The sequence below is a fragment of the Idiotropiscis lumnitzeri genome, chromosome 7 (genome assembly GCF_059441095.1).
Source record: "Idiotropiscis lumnitzeri isolate Australia: NSW breed Sydney's pygmy pipehorse chromosome 7, RoL_Ilum_1.0, whole genome shotgun sequence".
NCBI classification, from domain to species: domain Eukaryota; kingdom Metazoa; phylum Chordata; class Actinopteri; order Syngnathiformes; family Syngnathidae; genus Idiotropiscis; species Idiotropiscis lumnitzeri.
Window position 1 is genome coordinate 1,433,781 of NC_142397.1, and position 21,893 is coordinate 1,455,673.

The 21,893-nt window shown below is 44.9% G+C and overlaps 1 protein-coding gene across 1 annotated transcript in view; it reads left to right on the forward strand.

Moving 5' to 3' along the window:
- nbeab (neurobeachin b) overlaps positions 1-21,893 on the forward strand; it is a 157,394-nt gene that overhangs the window by 4,632 nt on the left and 130,869 nt on the right. The window contains exons 2-7 of the mRNA XM_088301559.1: positions 14,619-14,850; positions 14,987-15,087; positions 15,168-15,263; positions 15,852-15,973; positions 19,313-19,439; positions 20,628-20,747. Of these exons, the coding sequence (XP_088157685.1) occupies positions 14,619-14,850; positions 14,987-15,087; positions 15,168-15,263; positions 15,852-15,973; positions 19,313-19,439; positions 20,628-20,747 (798 nt within the window). The remainder of the gene's footprint in view (positions 1-14,618; positions 14,851-14,986; positions 15,088-15,167; positions 15,264-15,851; positions 15,974-19,312; positions 19,440-20,627; positions 20,748-21,893) is intronic.

The window sequence follows — 21,893 nt, forward strand, 5'->3', positions numbered from 1 at the left end:
TTTTTTTCACATTATTTTTTTCTCCTGTATCATTTTTCATCCTCTAACAAAGTTGTGTACTTTTGTATTTCCAATTTTTATTTAATTTTTCTCAGTTTTTTCCCCCAATATTTGCATAATAGCCGTTTAATGAGGTTGTATTTCCTCAAATTTTTTAAAAGTATTTCAAATCTTTGTGGATTTTATTGCTAATATTTATCACAGTTAGGTTTTAAAAAAAAAAGAAGAGATATATCCATTTTATTCTATTTTCCCCATAAATTGACAAAACTTCACGCGTCGTCACGTGAGATCTGTTCGTTACGCTAAAGTAGCGCATCAAAACAAAATGGCGGAAGAAGTGAAGTCAGCACCAAAAAGCATAGAAGCCAATCTATTTATTGTTTTGATCAGGTCACGTTTAATAAAACGTACCGATTTTTCTGACTCTCCTTGACGAGAGTTCTTTAAAACGACTAAGGTTGCGATATTTCCCAAAGAAAGTGCGATCCCCGAAGAAGTCTAACAAATATCTCCAGTTTGTTAAGATGTAAGTATTGTCTGCTTTGGGGCTGCGCCGTCGACTCGGGAGGGCCTCATGATTGATGACCCACATGAACGCAATTTATCTCGCGGCTCTATTTCCAGTCTAATTAGCACGCGTCTGCGGGATGGTTGCAATAATATTTCTTCCCGGTCCAAACAACATTTCTCCATTTCTTCTCGGGCCAGGTCGGCAGCGCTCACCCCCCCCCGCCCCCCATGTGACAGCGGTGGTTTTAGATCGGCGCCGCATCCTGCCTTCCGAGATTTGATGCTGGAAAATATCAGAAGTTGAAAAGAACGTGAATATTGAATTACTTGTGGCAAAAATCACAAGACGGAGCCTTTCAATCGAAAATTGACTTTGCTCATTTTCATTTGACTTTAATAATTGTTTGATGTTGTCAAGAAGGATTCACGGGGAATGATTGCGTCTTGGGGCAGCCGAGGGACCGCCAGCTTGTGACAAATCGCTCGTTAATTACGCAGTCATCGTATGACTGGCTAGCAGCTAGCTGTTAGCATTAGCAACAAGTACCAGCGACCTCCATGATTGAGTTGTTTACTCCCATTTCTAGTGAAGTTTACCGTCAACCTAAACATGAAACTAATTTAATTAGACGTTCTCTATCTTAAATCATCGGTGAATCTTGGTTTGTGTCTCGATTATATTTGCGGCGACGATGCCATACACGCGATGTCGGAGCCGTTGCCATTGACTGAACCTTTTAACGTTCCTCAACGAGCATTTTGAGTCTGTTCCTGGCCGTCAACCAAACTCTCAATTCAATTCTTTGTCTTCATCTCCGCGCCGCCGCGGCAAAAGGGAAAAGCTCGCTCGCTCGCGTGCTGGCGCTCATTTGTATGGAGATGAGCTGCGTCTGCGATCAGGCCAAGTCGTATCGCTCGTTCGGTGCGGCGGGGTGACGGCCCGTCACTGTCGCGACACGGCGCTGCCGATGCAGCAAATGCAAAGCGCCGTCGCAAGAATTGTCGAAACACGGCGAGTTTCCCTGAAAGCCCGCACGTCGTCGGTCAAAGAACTCCTCAGCGCGATCGGAAAGAATCGACACGTCAGATTTTACCCTCTGAGTAAAAAAATATAAAACAAACATGCACTGCGATAGTATGTCGGGCAGCAAGGCCGTTGGCTTGCAAGAGCGTTCGCGGGCAACTTGGGAACTTGCCCTTCACATTTCCGATATTCAGGACACAACATAAAAAGGCGGGAGGGAATTACACCAAGCGACATTTGTGATGCCGTCCGCTTTGACGCAATTTGAAGGTAGCGTCACTTCATTTTCGTACGCGTTCAGAGGTTGTCGGTTCGCTCGCCGGCCCCGGTGACCATGTTGAAATGTCCTCGCGCAAGATATTGAACCACGAGTTGCTCTTTATCCGTCAATGAGGACCGAAGCGTCGAAGCGCTTTGCAGGCCTTGGTCTTGGACGTCTTTAGCCGTCAATGGCAGTCAATGAGTTCATTCTGTCATCCTCATCTCCAAAGGCTTTGAAATTTTTCCGATGTATCGAGCTAACTTAGACGTCGGTATTTTCTAATGTCTCCATATCCTGCTGCCAGTGAGGCTCGAAGGACTCGGCGAGAACCGGATGACACGCTGATTAATACGAAGGGATCAGCTTGACGACCAAATCAATTTTTTTTTATGGCTCATTACCCCCTCCTATTGCACGTTTTAACTAGATCTCTTAACAAGCAGACATTTGGACACGCTTACTGGGGCGTCCGATGATCCAATTCCCCATCGAGATGAAGAAAATGTTATCGTTAGCGCTTGAACAACAGACGTCTCGCAAGATGTCACGTTGAACGCCGTCGTGTTGTCGTTGCGAGCGAAAGGCATCGACTGGACAGCTTCTCATCAGGCAAAGCGCTAATTTGATATCAAGAAGCCTCTTTCAAAACGGGGAATTAGCGAGAGTCCCTGGCTTCAACTCTGGCGTGGCAGACGGATCTTGGTCTGCAGCCTCAAGCAGGCGCAGCCAAACATGGAACAAAACCTCGGCCCGCCGACATCTAATACCGAGCTCCTTCCGATAATCGCGATCACGCTAATCTTCACGTTCCTCTCGGGCACTCGGATTGAGCTTCTCTTCGCCGTGTTGCGACTGTGCTGCTGTGGGAACGCGTCCCGTCACTTTCTGTTTGGAAATGGTGGCCAGATCTGAAGCAACGGCGAGATGCTAAATCTGTATCTCGGGCTAATGCTATTAGTTGCGCTGCTCTGAAAGGAACATCTGGCCGGAGAGTCGCCGGCAGAGGCGGATTAAGGCCGCGGCGTTCTCTTGAAGATGATTCAGCATGGAATCTGTTGGCCGAGATGGAACACGAATCGGGACGGCGCGGAAGTTTCCCCTTCCGTCAAAATGAACCGCGTTAGCCGAGATGAAAAGCTGTGGAGGTCGTTCAAATCGGGATTCTTGCCACCGAGTCATAGAAACATGCTTTGAGCCGTCTTTGAAGAAATCGCTATTTATTTGCCGCCTTTTTTGAGGGCTTAGACCTGCCCAAGGAACGCAGACAATGTTCGACCTCGTTTTCCGCCCGTGTCGATAACGCTCCGACGGGGGTCGACAGTTTTTTTGTCAGGTCGTCATTCATTCTCAACTGGAGGGCAACTGGTGCCGGTTTGCGGCTTAGTGGACTGTACAGTGCGCTCGTGTTCCTGCATGCCGCCGTTTGATTGCCTTGTGTCAGGAAACACGAGCCAAGTCTCCCTCCAGGCGTTGCAGATTCGTATCTGTCGCGCGTGTGGTTGGTAGCTGTCGAAGCGCGCACCCGCTTGTTAAGAGACCGGCTGGTATTCCGATCACGCTCCATTTGCGCTACTGTTCAATAAACATAATATGCGCTGGGCTATCGTTGGGCTCCATCCATCCGGTTATTATCTCTTGTTTATCCTGTCCGGCGAGCTGGAGAATATCACGGCTCACATTGGCCAACGTGGTGTCGTCATCCCGGGCACGTCGGCAGGTGTTTGTGGCTCTCGCGCAGATGGACGAAACCAAACCGTACGTTAAAACTGACACTGAAAAAAAAATGTCAAGTGACAGGAAAATATAAAATCATCTGGATCCAGATTAGGGCTGCTTGATTTAAAAAAAAAAAAAAAAAAAATCACGATTATTTCAGTGTAAATTGAAATCACGATTATTCAGAAGATTATTTTTGGGGTGTAACAAACAAAAAAAATGCAAACAATAATAAGACAAACCGAATTATTTATTTATTATTTTACCTTGAAATTTAAAAAAACGAGTATGGCTGTCTTGTATAAACAATGTATTCGAGTTTCCAAGTTGGCGTAGAGCTTCGACTTTTACACACGAATCGGATGAGTCCTTCCCACAACGGCACGTCTCGTCTGTATTTCTTCGAGAGGTTTTCTCCTCCACGCGACTTTTAATGAAGTCATTAAAGAGGCTTTTTTGGCCACATTGTTGGCCGGTGGATTCTTTCCAATGTCCATTAAGTCTTTTTCAGGAAAAAAAAAAAAGGCTGAGAAATCCAAACAAATTGGGAGCATTCTGGATCAGCTGATTCGGCGTCTAAATTACCGCCATGTCGACGCTGTCCTTTTAAAACGCTGCTCGCGTTTGGCTGGCGACAATTAATCGTTAAGGAAGTCAACCTTCCTTAGTTCAAGCTTGATGGCCAAGCGTGGACATTCTATTGCGATTTTTCTGACAGATATCGCCATCTTAATTTGATTGCTGATTTTCTTCACCGTGTAGTTCCACCTGGTCGCACTTGACTTCCTTGCTTGTTTGTTTTCTTATTAAATAATTGCACCAACTGTTTCAATTAGTTTCCCGGCAATGCTCCAAAATTAATTTAACGAAAGCAACTTGCTAAAACGATGTTATTTAGAATGGAGCAAATGTCCGTGCCGCGCCATTTCGTCCACTTTGATTATTTTTTGGTGCCGTCCTGATTTTTTCTGTTTGTTTGTTTGTTCCGAAGAGACGTTTACAGCAAACATTGAAGAAATCAGTCGTGTTGGCCGTTCAGCCAGTTAGCTGGCTAAGTGCGCTCGTGCCCCGCGGTGTTGCTTCAGCAGCCTGCAACACCGTCTGGCGTGTGTGTGTGTGTGTGTGTGTGTGTGTGTGTTGGCGAGAACGCCACCGCTTGCTTTGTTGACGTTTCGCCCGCTCTGCGAGCGCTGCATTGTGCTTGTGATGCTGGGCAGATTGAGGCTGACAGGTTGTGTTGATGCAAGTAATTACACAGTAGACCAAATAAGACCATAAGAGAGCCATCAGTCACCGGAGCACACCCGGCGTGTGTGCACACTCGTTTGATGAAACGACTCAGGTCCACTCTGTGCCTCCGACACAGTGGCTGGTGTACCGCAGCTGTCCGTTTGTCATGTTCGCATCGAGTCCAACGCTTTCCCATTGATTTTCACTCTTTTTTTCTTCTTCTTTTTTTGCATTTCAGGCTAAGAAACCAGCAATTCGTGGCCATTACGACCAGAGTAGGATGAATTCGGACTGGGTATTGACAACAAACTCACAATAGGATACGTCTTGCAATAAATGGCCGTCAAGGCGATACTTGTCACGATATTTTATGAATCGCCAAAGGATATTGGTATTGTCTTTTTTTTCTCCTTCTACTGTTAGCTGCTCTTCCGGTTTGCAGCCAGCGCCGTGCCAGGTTCGTATGTGTGTGCACCGCACGGGAAGGTTTTGCGTTCAGAGATGTCATCTCTCTCTCTCTCTCTATTTGTTGCATCTTCATTTCGCCTAATTGCTCATGACTCGATGCAAGCGCGTCGCTCGAGGCGCACGTCTCCCCTCCGCTATGAACATTATTTATTAATTGCCTCTTGAATTGCGGCCAGTCGGGAACAAGATCGCTTACCCCGAAACAATTCACACTTTGAAATGTGAACCGGTCGCGCTTCTTTGATAGAATTCCGGATGCCGGAGTCGTCCAGCTGTTTCGGTTACACGCGTTCGTCCCTCAACCAAATTAAGACTCATTTTGACTCATTTCCTTTGCAATCGTCAAGAGTTTTAACCGTGTCGCGTTATCGTGGACATCGATCGAAAGTGTCGTCGATCGAATCTTCTGCAAATCTTCCCTCCCCGTAAATCTCGTCTTCGGTCTTCCCTTTTCGCCTTTTGCAGCCTCCTGCCACCGATAGATCCGCCCTCCGAGCGGCTCAATCGAGCTTTGTCTCCGATCCTTCCCATCTGCGTTGTGCCTTTGATCAGCTCGTTCCTGCCGACGTCCATCCTTGTTTCTCCCAAAGAGATTCTCACCGTTTTCAACGGTGTCTGCAAACAAAACAAGATGGCAGACCTGAAAAGTTTCCTTTCACTTTGGCTGCTGCGTGATTGTCGCAGTTCACGGCCGACGCTTTGCCTCCTCGACTCTTGTCTCTTTTTCACAGTTTTAAATATTGCTCGGATTGGATGACCTCGTGTCTGGAACTGTTGTAACGACTTTGCTTATTTTATATTATATTTTCATTTTTATTTTAGCTTTTGACCCCGGTGAACATGCTTTTTTCCCGCCGTACTTCAATAAAGTGTAATTGCGCATGCACTCCAGTAGTTGGCAGTGGCGCTCTCCTTGCCCCATTGTCACAGCGAGTATTAACGCTACAGTGAAGGTTTTTTGTTTTTTTGTTTTTTTTTTAAATGCAAACACTATTATTTATAGTTGCAGTGCAGAGTGGGTGGTGGTGGGGGGGGCGCAAATTGTTTTTTTCTTACTAGGGGGGGCCTAACCGAAAAAAATTTAGATGAGTTAGATGTCACAACACTGACATGGTAAATAAATCTGGGGTGATGTCGCATTCCATAGCTTGCTTGCCAAAGTTTGGAACCTCTTAAATGTGACATTTTCCATGTTGTACGACACTTTTGGCTTTGCTAATTTATAATCATCTGTTCGTTTTCAGTTGTCTGTTGTATTGCAGACAAGCTCGTTGCGTCTGAATTAATTGTGACTGCTGAATTTCTAACATTTAATAACTCCAATAGACTCGACTCTAAGCAGCATATTATTTATTTTTTTTGTCACAGCTGCCTTTCAGACGTAAATCCTGTTTGTGCGTAGCGCGTAATATTTTTTTCCCCTCCCGCTTCCGTCTGCTGAGCGTGTATCCTGAACCTTCGGCAGGCTGGCGGTGTTTCAATCATTCCTTTTTTTTTTTTCTGCCGTCTTCACAGAACAGTGACGGGCTGAGGCTCCGGTAAACAGACAAAAGATTCACAAGCGCCTCTCTTCTTTTCAATTTCATACGCTCTTGATGAAGCAATTTGCTCGCTGAATACGCCGATCGTTTGGCCATTTTGCTCGGCGGGCTTTCTTGACTTGACAACGTTTCTTAATCAAATCAGGCTTTTCGCTGCCGTCGGGCGGAATCGTCATTTTTTTTTTTTTTTTTTGTAAAAGCAACACTCACTTGTGAGCCAACCGATCGTATAAATTTGGGGATAAAATAAATAAATCTACCAACGTGTGTCATGACGGTTATTTGCGTGTGAATATTTCTGCAAAAACGCAATCGTATTTTTCCGAAGCAGCTTTTTAATCGTAATGGGCCGAATAATCAGTTTTTCGCATCAGTTGATGGACGTCGCTTTCTTTTGCGCCCGATGCCGTCGCTTGAGCGGTGGATTAATGGCGCTCATCCGCCGCTAATTGGCGCGCGCGCTAACCGCGGCACGTCGAGTGTCGTCGTGTAATGATGCGCGGTCCTGCTCGTTTTGGAGCGTTATCCCAGACGCCCGTTGAATTTGGAGTTGTCAACGTTTGTGCGGTCCGACCCAAATAATAAACGTTAGCGACGGATGAGGAACATTTGACACATTAATGATGTCATTAAGAGTGGAGAACATCTTTTCATATTTTGACTTCCTTGCTGATTTTGGCCTTTTAAATTCAAATTCAAATTTGAACGTGATCGGGTGCGCCTTATGTATGGATGTGAACTTTGACTTATTTGCTGTTCCCTTAATGTTCGGGAATGCGCCTCATCACCCGGGGCACCCCATCTATGGAAAATTTCCAAAATGGACGCGTTCTTTGAGACTGAGCCTTCTAGATCCAAAAACATTCTCACCGGTTTCTGGGGTCTGTCCCATTTCTTGCAAGCTCCACTCCGAGTACGGCTCATCGTTTTCATTCGTGGAGGCAAAATGCTAACATTCTTGTCAGATTGTAACAATTTCTGTCAAGGTTAATCTCCGTGCTCGTGATGTCATCAAAGTGTGACATGGTTCCTTAACTTTGTAAGGAGAGGAGCTTCATTGCTTAATTTTAGCAGTCATTTCAGAAGCGCTTCAAATAGTCATCCAGCGTTCTTTAGCGACAAGCATCTGCTCAAAACATTCAAGTCGCTCCCAAAGCGAAAATGTCTTCAGAGAAGAAAAAAAAAAGACAATCAAGTTGGCTGTATAAAATGAGACTTCCTAATTATGAAAAACAAATTTGTCCGTCCTCTCCTGAAGGCTGTGTGCATGTTTGGCGACTGTTCATCAAACACGAGCACTAAAATCTCAAAGTAAAAAAAACGGAAAGCTTTTTTACGTCTTTCTCCTGCAAACGCAAAACTGAAATTCTATCCGCTGGCTTTCTTGTGTCCCGCCGGGTCTTCGTGGTGCTTTTCCGTGCGCTGACGATGAGGCGCTCTAAAGCAGCTCCTGTCCACACGCTCGCTCTTCTCTCGTTGGCACGCGTGCGCTCACGGCCAACGACGAGGCACTCCAAAGCAGCCGTCAACAATTTCTCTGTGTGACGTGCACGTACTTACGCCAGCATTCTCTATCGCCACTTGGTCGATTCAAATAAAGTAAAGGCCATCGGCTTTCGCCAGAAAAACACCATGTCAAGGTCACCGTATCTTCTGTCGCTAATTAGCCGGGAATTAGCCAGGCTGACTTTATTGTCTCTGCGTCCGCAGATGTTTGCTTGCGTTGTTAGCATTATGGGATTAGATCACAAGTCTTTGCCGGCATTAACAAGGGCGAACGCCGGAGAGTGCCGCAGCGAGCATTCGCCGTCAAGGTGACTGTCTGGATTGGAACGAGTTTATTAACAAGGAAGGAGAGCAGCTCGCCAAAAGATTTGATTGCCGACAAGAAGGGTGTGCTTTGCTCAAAAATAAATAAATAAATAATAATAATGAGGACGAAAGACATCCCTTCTCTTCACTGGGATGTGTGCTGATGTCGACTTTGCGTTGCCACGGTGACCAGTGGTGGCGCTAGCGGGTGACTACGACTTGGGCTGAAGTTTTGAGCCCCTCGTACGATTTTTCTGTACAGCACGACCGAGCCGCTGTAAAATTTTCGCTCGTCGTGGCTGCACTTCATCACAGAGAAAAATGAGACTTGTTCGATGAGGGCAGTGGAAGCTCAGCTAACGACACCGCAGCTCGGCTGAGCTTTGAGTTGCTTATTTCTTCCAGGAGTTCCTTGCGAGGAAGGAAAATGCCAAGTCATGGCTTGAGGGAGAAAATAAATTGCGGCCGTTTTTTTTTTTTTTCCCAATGAGTCATACTAGGACTCCACATTCAGGACTTGCTTGGAGACACATTTTCTGGCAGGCGGCTCTCAGAAATTGCGTGATTTTGCATTTAGCGGTCAGGCAAGGTGGGCTTTTCATTTATTCACGAGTAAACAGACCGTCGTTAACTCATAAAGCTTGTTGGACTTCTTGACGTGCATTTTCACTCGAAGCAACCGCGATAAAAAAGATTGGAAGTTCAAAGAGGAAGTCAACCTTAAAAAAAAAAAAATTTTCTATGCGCCTTCACTGGTCTGAACATGGAGTTCGAGTTAAGAAGCAAAATCCGTTTTGTCACTTTCCGTCGGCTGGAGATGACATCACAGTTGCTCGGGGTTCAGATAACGACCAATCACAGCTCACCTGTTCTCTGAAGCTGAGCCATGATTGGTTCGTTCTACAATTCACTTTGACTAAGTCGGATCCTGGTCCGGTGAGTGACGTGTGCGTCAGAGATTGAGGTTTGCTAGCTACAGATTTTTTTTTTTTCTTTTCCGATGGCGAGGCGGCGACATAACCCAAATTTTGTTTGCAAGTCGCGATGCATGTATCGCAGAGCTACGCGAACGCAGTGCAAAAAAACAGAATCTGTAAACCTTGGCGTTCTTTATTGGAAAAATGGTGCGCTGTGAGCTCAAAGCCCAAAAGTCACCCTGACTTTCGATGAGCGCCGAATAACGGCAAAGTCTGATGACTCTTCCGAGTTGTTAATCGTGTTTTTATTTTGCCTCTGACATCATAACAAATGTGTTGCTTGAGTTGTTGCAAGGTGAACGCGTGATAACGACTCGCTGGCGCTCCCGCTGGTCTGCCTCCTCTTTGTTCTGTTCTGCAGAGATACTGCACGTTCCGATTTGAACTCCCCGTGGAATCGCAAACTTCTTGGCTCTGCTTTTCCATTTGAGCGCACGCCGCATTCATATTTTTGCTTTACCTTGACTTATGCGCGTCCCAACTCGCAGATTTTGCTACGTCGCCGTTTAAAAGTGTCCCAGTCAGCGATACTCTTGAAGCCGTTTATTGATTTGTACAATTTTCAAATAAAAAATGAAGACACTCACAAGGAGCAACTGTAGTCGTAATTCATGAAACCCGACTTTAGCTCCTGATATCACTCATTAGGCCACGCCCCTTAAAGGCATGGTTTCAACATGAGTACAGTAGTTATGAAATCTTTTTATGTAGTTCCTATACGGAGCTATTTTTCCAAATTAAAAACTCATGGGAATGTGTTTTTTTTTTTGGGGGGGGGGCTGGGTAAAAAAAAAAATGACAGCCTCTCATATGTTTTGCAATGTTCATCAGGCAATTCAGACTGAGATTTGCTCTCTTCTTTGTTTTCTCAGGCGACCTTTTAGATCTGTGACGAGTCTCATATTATTAATGGAAAATGTTCAACGGGGGAAACATTTCCCGCTCTCTCGGTGGACTCGTTGTCTCTGATACTTGAACTCGTCCTGCCGTTTTCCCAAATACGACATCTGTCCTCTTTATTTTCACTCAATTTGGTAACCTCAGCCCCCCCCCCCGCCCCCATTGCCTCACTTGGGAAGCATCTCCAGTCCGAACATTGCAACCCGTCGCCATGGCGACCGCTAACCTTCAACCATGGCCTAATCAGAAGTGGTTTGAAGTGGACGGGCTCTTCTTAATTCCTTCGTCATAGCACAGAGCAAGTAACGCTTTTCAAAGAACGGCCTACTCGAGACAAGCAACAAGATGGCAGCAAAGGCTCACTTTTGTAGAAAAGGAGCTCCTCAACTCATTGCCGCTCCAAGATGGCGCCAGGCGTCTCCAAATCAAATTTAATTTTTTTTTTTTTTACGTGACATATGCGGTTGTCCAATTGTGACACGAACGTCTGAATTGTGTCACTTGCACTATGCGCTGTAAATACAGCCTCCGTCTTCTGTCACTCAGACTTGTGAGGCTGTCAATCAGTCACTCGGGTGTATTCGCCAGTCCGCCAGCGTCAGCTCAGCCGAGACCAGTTCGGGCCCAATTAAAGTCCCGTTAGTTTGCAGCTGCCCAGTCGGAAAAAAAATCCCCTCTCCGCTGAGCGTGCTCCGTTGCAAATCATTCTACGCACGGCTCCATCGAGCTTCCGAGCACCTCGCTAATCCGGTCCAGAGTTGCTTAATTGAAATCCGATAAATTAGCCACAGGGTTTCCTCTCTCCTCACCGCGCGCCGCCCGACCGGGAGTGCAGAAATGAGGCTGACCTCACGCGTGGCTGCAAATTCCTGCCGCTGCACCGAGACTTTTGTTGTGCCCGCAAATGTGGGCCATCCAAAACGTCGGCACCTCTTTGATGTCGATGAGCTGCACTCTGATGGGGTCGAAAGTGCGTGAAGGCTCCGATGCAAATTATGAGAATGACGGCTCGTTGAAATGTCAAATCATTTCCTCTTGTTGATTTGAATAATAAAATAAGAAATCGTGTCTCGGGTTTGATTCGATGCATTTATAAATGAGGAGAAAACGTCCTGGTTGCTTGATTTGAGATTGAGGCTCAACAAGTAGCCACCCTGGAGTCGTCATGGTAACGAAAGTCAAAGATGGGCTCCCCATTTTGCCATTCCGTCCTCCGCCTCCTGCCCGCGACCCTTTTGCTTGTGTCCGTCCTTTTTCTAAAACCTCTCGCCCTCCCAAAATGGACCGATCCGTTCGGGACGGTTGGACGGACCAATCCGTGAAGGGGCCGGGATGCGCAAAAATGACGAAAACCGCTAAAACGGAAAAAGAAAAAAAAAAACTGTAGTAAAATAATACACACATAATAGACAATACAATACAGAAATATTAGATATAAATAGTTGTATTTGAAAATTATAATATTTGGGGGGGGATGCTGCCTTTTTTTTTTTTTTATGGCATACTTTGTATTTGGACAACTATCTCGGAAGTGCGTTAAAGTTATTCACCAAGAAGAGAAAACTAAACGTCATGGCGTGAAAATGCTTCGGCACTTCAAAACAGACTTCAAAATAGAAAAAAAAAATATTCAGAAGTTGTAATTGGAGTCCTCACTGTATTGTCGTCTTCAACGTGATTGGGCGAGCGTCTTCAATAGTCGCCGCATGAATCCGGTTAGACGATGCTAGCGTGGCTTCCCAGACACAAAAAGATGAGAAGCCGCAATTTATTCTGCCGTGCTGTCTGCATGCGAATGCGCCAGTTGGAGTGGAAGTGGGCACTTTTTTTTTTTTTTTGGCATGCAGAGAACACCGGCTTAGCCTCGCTCTTGTTATTTCCCTCAGCAGTTAACCGGTCGACTCTATTTGAAGACGGCTCGGTCTCCGTCGCCTCTGTCGTTTCTGCCCTCATTGTTTCCTCAAAATGCGGCTCAGACACGCACATGAGCGCCGCCTCATTAGCTTGCCGCGTGCGCTTTCTTCATTTCGCCACTGCAAATACAAAACGGCTTTTCTTCGTCTCCAAATAACGGATGATGTGGAAGTTTTGGAGTCATTGCGGTTTGCGGATAGCGATGCTTATGTTTCAAGCGAACATTGTGAATTCAAACGATCGAAATGTATTTTATGTCAATGTGCGATGAAATCAAACTGTGATTTGTGATTATAGTCTTCTAACAATATTATGAGAGCGAAATATGTCAGGATCGGGTCGGTCATGATTTGTTGACTAATGATGACGAAGAGTGAAATTTGTCCACAAGTATTTCTTTTTTTTATTTAGAGATAATTTCATAGTTTTAGTGTTGAGCAGCGTAGCGTCTAGTTTTGGTTCCTTTCTAAAATGCACTTTGCAGTTCCAGCCCAACATTTTAAGGCCACAATTTTGGCTTCAAGTTGAGCTGCACCATCATGACTACAAATCTCAGAAATGCAGTGGCGTGCGCTCAAGGCCTTCAAGGCCTTCTGTGCTGGCCTAACAATCAAGAAATCATGATCATATTCTGCTCATTCATGTCATATTATATCCTAGTGTTGAATTTTCAGGTGAGAGTTTTTATCCAATCAGAATTCACATAGCTCGTGTTGCCAGGCAGATTTCGCGATACAAGTAGCACGCACGATTCGTCTGAGGCCTTCAGATACAATCGTGCAAGCGTCAAAGTCAAAGGGCTTTCAGATTGCTGGCCTTACGTTGAAGGTGATGAACGCGGCTTGTGATTGGATATTCCCTCGTGAGGGGGCGGCACCATGCGGAATCGACACACCCGGAAGTCGTAACTGCCGTTGAAAAATCTTAAATATATTCTCGCTTTTTTAAATAACGGCCGAAGGAGGGAAAAGTGTGGATTTAATTGCAGATACACTTGCGAGGCCATTTTCAAGACGGACCTTTCAAGAGAAGCGAGGCCGTCTTTCGGTATTTTATTTCTCCAGCCGTTGTGTCATAAATGAAGGTACTATGAGGGGCAAAAGTAGAAAAAAATGGCGCCAGATGGAGAAAATTCCAAACAGAACTGCTCCTCTCTGAGATGCTAATAACGCTAGTCGCGATGAGTTGCGATTTGAAACGCTAACACTTATTTTCCCGCGTTTCATCCCGTCATGTACGGTAAGAAAATGCAACTCTTGGCGTGTAATGCTCAGCTTATCGTCTCCTTGAACTGGCGTCCGTCCTCTGCCGTTAACTGTCAATCATCGTAATGTGCTCCGGCCCATTTTTGCGCCTGCACACTTTGATGCGCCCCAACACGTTGTTGTCCGAGCTCTCGATTTTATCGTCTCACGTGCACCCGCACGCCCGCGCACGTAGCATATGCTTCTTCGGCTGGGCTAATTTCATGCTTGTTGAACTTGATGAACTGCGTTATTGATTTGTTGATTTCGACTTTCTTACCGATTTATTTGCGACTCGAAAAGAGGGGCCGCCGGCGCCACTTTTCATTTTTATTTTCACGGGCGGTTAAATTCTGATCCAACCTTTTAGATGGGAAAGTGATGAGTACCGACCTCACTTAGGGGAGACGCAACGTCGGATGGCTTCGTCGACTATTTCCGGAACATGTCAAAAATAATTTGTTCCAATCAAAGGTTTGATGTGTGAATCTCGTTTGTAACCCGAGGACCACCTCCAATTCGATGACTACGTTTGCTTGCTTGTTTTCCGATTCAAAGCAAAACCTTCGCTTTGACCGCGGCTCTGCTGCTGTTGAGGCTGCTTAAAGCGTTCCTCGTTCCCAGCTGCGGTTTGACTCGAGTAACGCAGAAAATGATGGAAGAGCGAGGAGGAGGAAAAAAAAATAAATAAAATTTTGCGTGTTGAGAAACAGCCTTGGCGGTAGCGAGACCGGTCCGACGCTCACACCGCTCTCTCATGTGCCTCTGGGGAAGCTCCCTCCGTCGGCTCTCTCTCAAGATGCCACTTTCAAAAAGTAGCTTTCTATAATTGTTTGTGGTGCTGAGAAAAACTTTTCTTTTTTTTTTTTTTTTTATTCTCAATGTTTTTTTTGTATTATTGTTTTGTATCGAACTGAATGAAAAAAAAAAGAAGCGGTGCAAATATTCCCAAATTTAGTGCTCGGGCGATGGGCAGCACGCTCACATCTCAGGCATGTCTCTCGTCTCGCTGCGCAGTTGGTGGCGGGCGAGTTCGATTTGGAGACCAACTTCGTCATTCAAGACGCGGACGGCATCGGCTGCCTGCCGGCTCTGCTGGAGCACTGCGACGTCACCTGCCAGGCGGAGATTTGGAGCATGATGACCGCCATGCTCCGTAAGAGTGTGCGCAACCTGCAGATGAGCACCGAGGTGGGCCTCATCCAGCGGCTGCTGCTCAGGATGAGCTCGGTGGACGACATGATTGCAGGTGCGACCTATCGCTTTGCTGCACCGTCGGCGCCCCATTATCGAGTTTCGTTTCGAGTGAGAGTGAGAGAGAGAGAGTCATTAAATCAATTAATTACAAAAACCACGTGACCGAATTGCTTTGTTGCCTTTCAAAGACTTGCTGGTGGACATGCTGGGCGTGCTGGCCAGCTACAGCATAACGGTGGCGGAGGTGAAGCTCCTCTTCAGCATGCTCCAAGGCGGAGGCGGCCTCTGGGTGAGTGAAGCCCCCTCGACGGCCGGCAGCGGCGAGACCTGCCGCCATATCCAACGCCGTCTCGTTTCTCCTCTCCGCAGCCCAGACATGCGGTCAAGATGCTGGCCGTGCTCAACCACATGACCCGCCGACACGGACCCGACGCCTTTTTCAACTTCCCCGGTCACAGCGCTGCTGTAAGTCGTCGGCAAACAAAATTGTCGTCCCAATTTCGTTCACAAGATCCAAGAAAAGTCTCATCAAAACGCACGTTTGATGGCATTTCGCAAATCACCTTTGCTTCAAGCAAGCAAATCAATGCCACGTTTCCATTATGCATCATTTTAGCGTCCAGCAAGTTGTTTGTTGCATGAATAATACATGAACGCCGATGCACAAATGACGCCAGCAAGGCTTAGTTTTGCGGATCTAAAGCAGCCTGAACGCTTGATACATATTTAGCAGCAGCAGAATTTATTGTACCGACTAAGGTCTTTTTCATTTCAAGAAACGAGCCGGCGAGCGGAAGATGAATGTTGATATGAGCTAAGCAAACATTTTGCACATTTGCATAGCTGTAAAACATGTAAAGACGTGTCGGCAGAGACGCTCATTGCTTACTTAAAAGGCGAAGGCCATCCCGAAAGATTCTTGACAATAATATATTCTGTGCGCCCCCTCTCGTCTAAACACGGCATTTATTATTATTATTATTTTTTAGTTACGCGTCATCCACAACGTAAGGCTAGGCTACGCGCCAGCGTAATGTCTTTTTCTGTCGGCAGGCCATCGCTTTACCTCCCATCGCCAAGTGGCCTTACCAGAACGGCTTCACGTTCAACACCTGGTTCAGGATGGATCCCTTGAACAACATCAACGTGGACAAGGACAAGCCCTATCTCTACTGGTGAGCCAACACACGAGCACGGCGTGCGCACACGTCAAACTGTTGCCGCTCGATTAGAACGTGTTTCTCCTGTATTTTAATATTCTGCTTCTGGTCTGTGAAGCAACTGAAACAACACGGTGAAGATGCATTTAGCTGTTATGCCGCACAAAAATGCAATAAACGGCCAACAAAAGTGTTAATGTTTTTAAATCCAGGTTATAAACTTGATTTAACTTTGATGAAGGGCCTCTAAAGCTGTGGTCTCCAACCACGGGCCCGCGGGCCATTTTGGTCGCACGGATGAAAGAAAAAAAACTTGCAGTACTTCAGGGCTTATTTATAATTTGAGGCTAAAAATATCTTCTTTCAAAAAGTGACAGGCTCCTCTCCGTGATTTAACCCGCGATCCGTACGGATCAAGCACCACAGTTCAGCAGACAAGATCCGCGAAACGGCTGCTCTAAAAAAAAAAAAAGTGCGCGATCACATGAAGGCAACATGATGAGTCGGCAATCACGATAATAGCAGCAGAAGTTGAAAGCCAACATGGATCACAAAAGTTACATTTTGGTCACTTTAGCTGAAACGAGTCCTCAAATTCATGAGAATGGATTTTATTTCTGTTGCTCCGTCATTTCAGACAAACATGTCACGAGAGCTGCAAACATACTCAATGAACACGCCGCGTCCGCCATGGCTTAACTTCAAAATAAAGCTTACCAAATAATACATTGAGTCATCGATGCCAATGCAATTTCCTTCGAACACTTTTACTTTGAAGTTGGCTTTCGTGGTGGCATAACCGCCACCTTGACTTCCGTGTTCGACCTTTCGTCTGGCTTTATCGCGGTTTTAATTGACTTGACAGGTGCGACCAACATCAACACGACACCAGCCCGAAATCACATTCAGTCGCTAATTTAGGATGCTAACAAATCATTCTTTGTACACGACAAGCCTCCGGAGTTCGTTGCTACTACTGGCTAGCAGCTAGCTGTTAGCATCAGCAGCAAGGGCCAGCATGCCCCTCTGAGATATTGTAGAAACTCACATCTATTTCCTTTTAAATGTTTGTAACATTTTTCTGTTTGTGTTTAAATTGTATCAATGTTATGTTTTTAAATTTTTTTAGCTACTTTTTTTTCTCTGCTTTGCTTCTGAATGTCATTAAGAGTTGTTTATAAATGCTTGTCTTTGCTTTGTGAAGCACGAAACTGCCTCGCCTTGCCTATTACTCTGTTGTAATGAATTACTATATTATATTGAAAAAATACCTTCAAGGTATTTTTTTTTTTTGGTGTGTGTGTAAGAACTGATAAATGGCTCCCATTAATTTCAATGGGAAAAACTGATTTGCCTTTCAAATTTTATTTATATTACAAGGCTGGTCAGTGAAGAAATTCAACATGAAATCTCAAGGCGCCACTATATATTTGCACATCCTACTACACTTTTCATTTTTTTCCCCTCCCGCATCATGCTAATTGCTTTAGCATCGCCTTTGCGCTCGTTCGTGCTGCTCTCAGGAGACCCGCAAACACAGCGGCTCAGTCACGGACTTCCTGCCTGAAACCTCGCTGACCTCACGTCCGAGCAGATTAGGAGAACACGCCGTGTTTAGTCAAGGTCGAAGTGGTCTTTCTCTAGCCCACACCGTGCGTGCTGGGCGAATGATAAAAGACTTGCAGTGTTGATTCCCGCATGCAATTTTGGTGGTGGAGAGTCATTAACGACGCGTCTCTTTTGGTTGCTCATGTGGATCCCGGGCGTTTCATTGAAAAGATTTTCATCCGAGAGGGTTTTCGCCGACATAAAAAGAAGGAATATTGGTTACGCCGTTCTGTATTCAGGTGGCAAGAGAGTGCGAGATATGTCAAGCTAATCTTCACAGCTCGGTGGCAGGCCGTGTCAACAACAGGAAAAGCGTGTTGACTTCAAAAGCGAGCCTCGGGGTTGCTTTTCAGCTGATATGTAATCACAAGAAGAGTCCTCAGCTCTACTGACGATGAAGGTGCGAGACTACGTAGCAGCTGCGGCATAAATAAACACTTTTTTTTTTTTTTTGTAACTGCCCTTCCAAAGTATTAGAACAGCGGCCTCGATAATGCTTAATGTTTACGCTGAGATTTGACTTTGAAGGAAGCCGATTGAATTGATTGAGGATGTTCCAGAAGTCATGATACATTTTGTTCTTCCTCTCGAGGCTTAAAATCGCTCTTGGGTTGGAACAATCGTTTCATGTTGTCGACATGTCCCGACGATGACGTCAATATCAAAGTCAATGAGGGAAAAATGAAGTCAAATAAAGACTTCTTTTCTTCTGGGCAAACTTGCTTTCAAGTGACAACACCTCAAACAACAAAGAATAAAAAAATAAGTGCATTTTAAACCCCAAATAAATAAATACAAATAAAAATTGAATTTTGTCGTATTTTTTGACCCAAATAAAAAAAAAAAAATAACAATGAAAAGAAGGAAATGTATAAAGGTTGTCTTTGACGCCAGCCACTTTTTGTTTTCTATTTCTGTTCGAGTTTGATTCGAACAGACGTGAGGCTGTCAGCATTTGACAGCTCGAGCTTTGCCGTTTTGGGAACCCCCCCAAAAATTGCTTCGTCTCGTCTGTGGCGTTCCACCTGACATCCAATCATTTTACTTTGGAATATTCTTTGGCACCATTGCAAAATCCGGACTTGGATACCAGACCTGAATCAAATACCTCCATACCAATAATGGAACAAGAGCATGTTAAAAACAATAAAAGAAGTAGAAGAATAGATGACAAAAAAAATAGAACTTATTAAATAAAATTATGTCTACAGTGCACCATATTTCTTGTTGATTAAAAACGAATAAAAAAAACGGACACAGCTCAGATTTGTAGCCTTGTTTGCAATACTGTATAAAAATCCCTTCACAGAGGAAATGTATACGTTATAAAACGTAGACGTGCAAAAAAACACATTTCTCATTTCTCCAAAATAAAAACATTTTCACCCATGAATGACAAATAAATCAGAAGTTAGTTCCTTTTTTTTTCTGTGCGGCACGGTCTAAAGTGGCCCGGGGACCGGTATTGGGCCGCAGACCGGTGGTTGGGGACCACTGATTCACGGGATGGGTTTGAATGAATTCCATGTGCGTCTGTTGTTGAATGCGAAAGAGCGACACACGCAGACGTGTCCTCGTTATTAGTAATCAGATCAAAAAATTAATTTACACAACAATTACCCGAACAACCACGTTTAATTGTGATAGCCTGTCTTTTGTTTTTTCACTTAACGTTATCATGTTTGCCGCAAAGTCGTGTCTGAAGTCATATTTAATCAACATTTTATTGTCCACGTTTGCGTCCAGCTTCCGCACCAGCAAAGGCATCGGCTACTCGGCGCATTTTGTCGGCAACTGTCTGATCGTCACATCTCTCAAATCCAAAGGGAAAGGTTTCCAGCACTGCGTCAAATACGATTTCCAGCTGAGGAAGGTGAGTGTGACTTCGCCTCTCCACTGCTCCTTGTTTGTTTTCAGAGCAATAAAAATAAATAAAAGGATCAAAAATGACAACAACGGGCGTCCTTCCAACATCATTTTGCAACTCTGGTATAAATATTAAAAAGCATGTAATTTTTTCTATTTTTATGGAGATGTTAACACTTTTGGAGTGTTATTTTGCTTGTGTAGAGTTTACTTGCAATGACATACTAAAATTATACACTTGTTCTTCGCTCGCTACTTCTTCGCTGGGGCATTTCGTCGCATCTTTGCGGCTGATTTACATGTTGTCTTCTTTCGGCCTCTTTTTCAACCGATTTATTATTTACAATGTCTCCAGCGCAGATCTCAGAACTTCAGGAGACAATCCTTGTGGCAGTTCTGTTTTTATTTATTATTTTTTATTTTTATTTTGGTGGTGTAGACGTCTAGGGCTCGCTTTGAAGAAACATGTTTCATATGCAAACGGATCCGTCACCCGTAAAATAATCGTGCCGACATTGAATAATGATTTGGTGATTTGGTTTCGATCAATTCTAATTGTTTGTGAAATTAATCCAGATGAATTGTTGCGATACAAGCCGAGATAGATATGGGAGAACGAAGCTTCAAATTTGCTTCATGAACCAGCTGCTGTATTTTTGAGTCCTCTAGATGGCGTTGTTGGTTTAAATAAAGTGTTTAAAAAAAATCCCATTCAGTGTGCTTTCAGGCCAATGTTGAACAGAGAGCGCCATCTACTGGAGTCCAAAAATATGACAACTGGTTCATGAAGCAGATTTGAAGCTTCAGTTGACTTAGAGACATTTTGAAATGAGGATTTTTTTTTTAAAGCATCTGTTGAACTTGCAAGTCCACGGATAGTTTCTGCCTTTATCTCGTTTCAGGAAGACGTCCACCTTCATACTTTTGAAGAATGCGCTTCACTTTCTCAATAGGGTTGTGGTCAGGGGATGTGTTCGTCATCATATCGCTCAATGAATGTTGATAAGGGCGGACGCGGCGGGGAAAGAGTTTAGATTTCGATTTAAAGTGCATGACATCTTAACGAAGACCAAATTCAAAAAAAGATAAGAGAAGTAAAAAGTATTTTTCTTTGCGTCTCCAACCACAATGTGAGCAAATGTTCCAAATGATGAAATCTGTGACTGTGCTCTTTTTTTTTTTTTCCCTCCCTCAGTGGTACATGATCAGCATCGTCCACGTCTACAGTCGCTGGAGGAACAGCGAGATCCGTTGCTACGTCAATGGCCAACTGGTTTCTTACGGCGACATGGCCTGGCACGTCAACACAAATGATGCAAGTGCACTCTTATTCTTCCTCAAAGAGCCGCTTCCATCTTCGGCAGCGCTCTTTTTATTTTTTTATTTGTTTATGTGAAGAAAGCCGTCTTCCATTCGGGTCCCGTGCTTAAATCTTCCTCCGCTGAACAGATGTTTGAGTCATGTGGATGAGGGATGATGGCACATGTTGGGGTGGCCAGTGGGCAACATTTCCACCCTGCGCCCCATTTGCATGTTTCCATGAGGAATAAACGGCTTCACGTTTACACGCTCAGGAACGGCGCATCGCTTAAATGACTCCTCCGAAGCATTAACTGCAGATGTCGCTAATGTGTGAAGGACGAGTGCTAGTGTTCGTTTTTTTTTTTTGGATGGACCGTTTGGAAATGTGTGTTTTTGACACCTGCTTCACAAACGTAGCAAGTTCGATGCTCGTCGAGCCTTTTGTCGGATGACCCGCATTTTTGCAAATTGTTTTTTTTTTTTGCAACACGGAGTGAGCGCCTCTGATTAACATGACGTTGCGAATCGATTCTTTTATTTTTTTTACATCAATGTATATTTTAAATAGTTTAAATTCGATCGCTTTTGGATGAATCCTTATTCCAAGTAGTAACGGAACGGAGCCCCCCCCCCCCCCCCCCCCCCCCCCCCCCCCTGCAATCTTTGCATCTAGATAATGAAGTGCTGCTGCCACCAGTGAAAATGTTTGCTTTCTTTACGGGTGCTTTGTAATTCGCACTTTTTCAGACTCAGGGTTCAAGAAGTAGCTCCGCCCACAATCGTCATGGTGACAAAAGACACGTTGAAGGGTGAGCAGTAGCTTATTTGCATAAAGGGCTTCTTCAAACACATATCGTAGATTGCTGTTGCGCTCTCGCTTTTCAGACTCAAAACAGGTTAATTTCAACGAGGTGTTTTTGGGGCGGAGTTAAGCGTCTCTCATTTGCATAAGACAACAATGCGCCTTCCAAACAGGCTTATTTTCGCGAGGCGAGACATGAAGCTTGCTTTTATTCTTCATCCTTGAGCTATTTCGGTGGCAGCATGTGACGGACGTAATCACGACACCTGCCAACTCTTTGAAATTGTGACGAGAACCACCTGAAGTCCAATAACTTTGAAATAGCACAAAACGAGAGAGAGGTCGCGATGGCGGCCG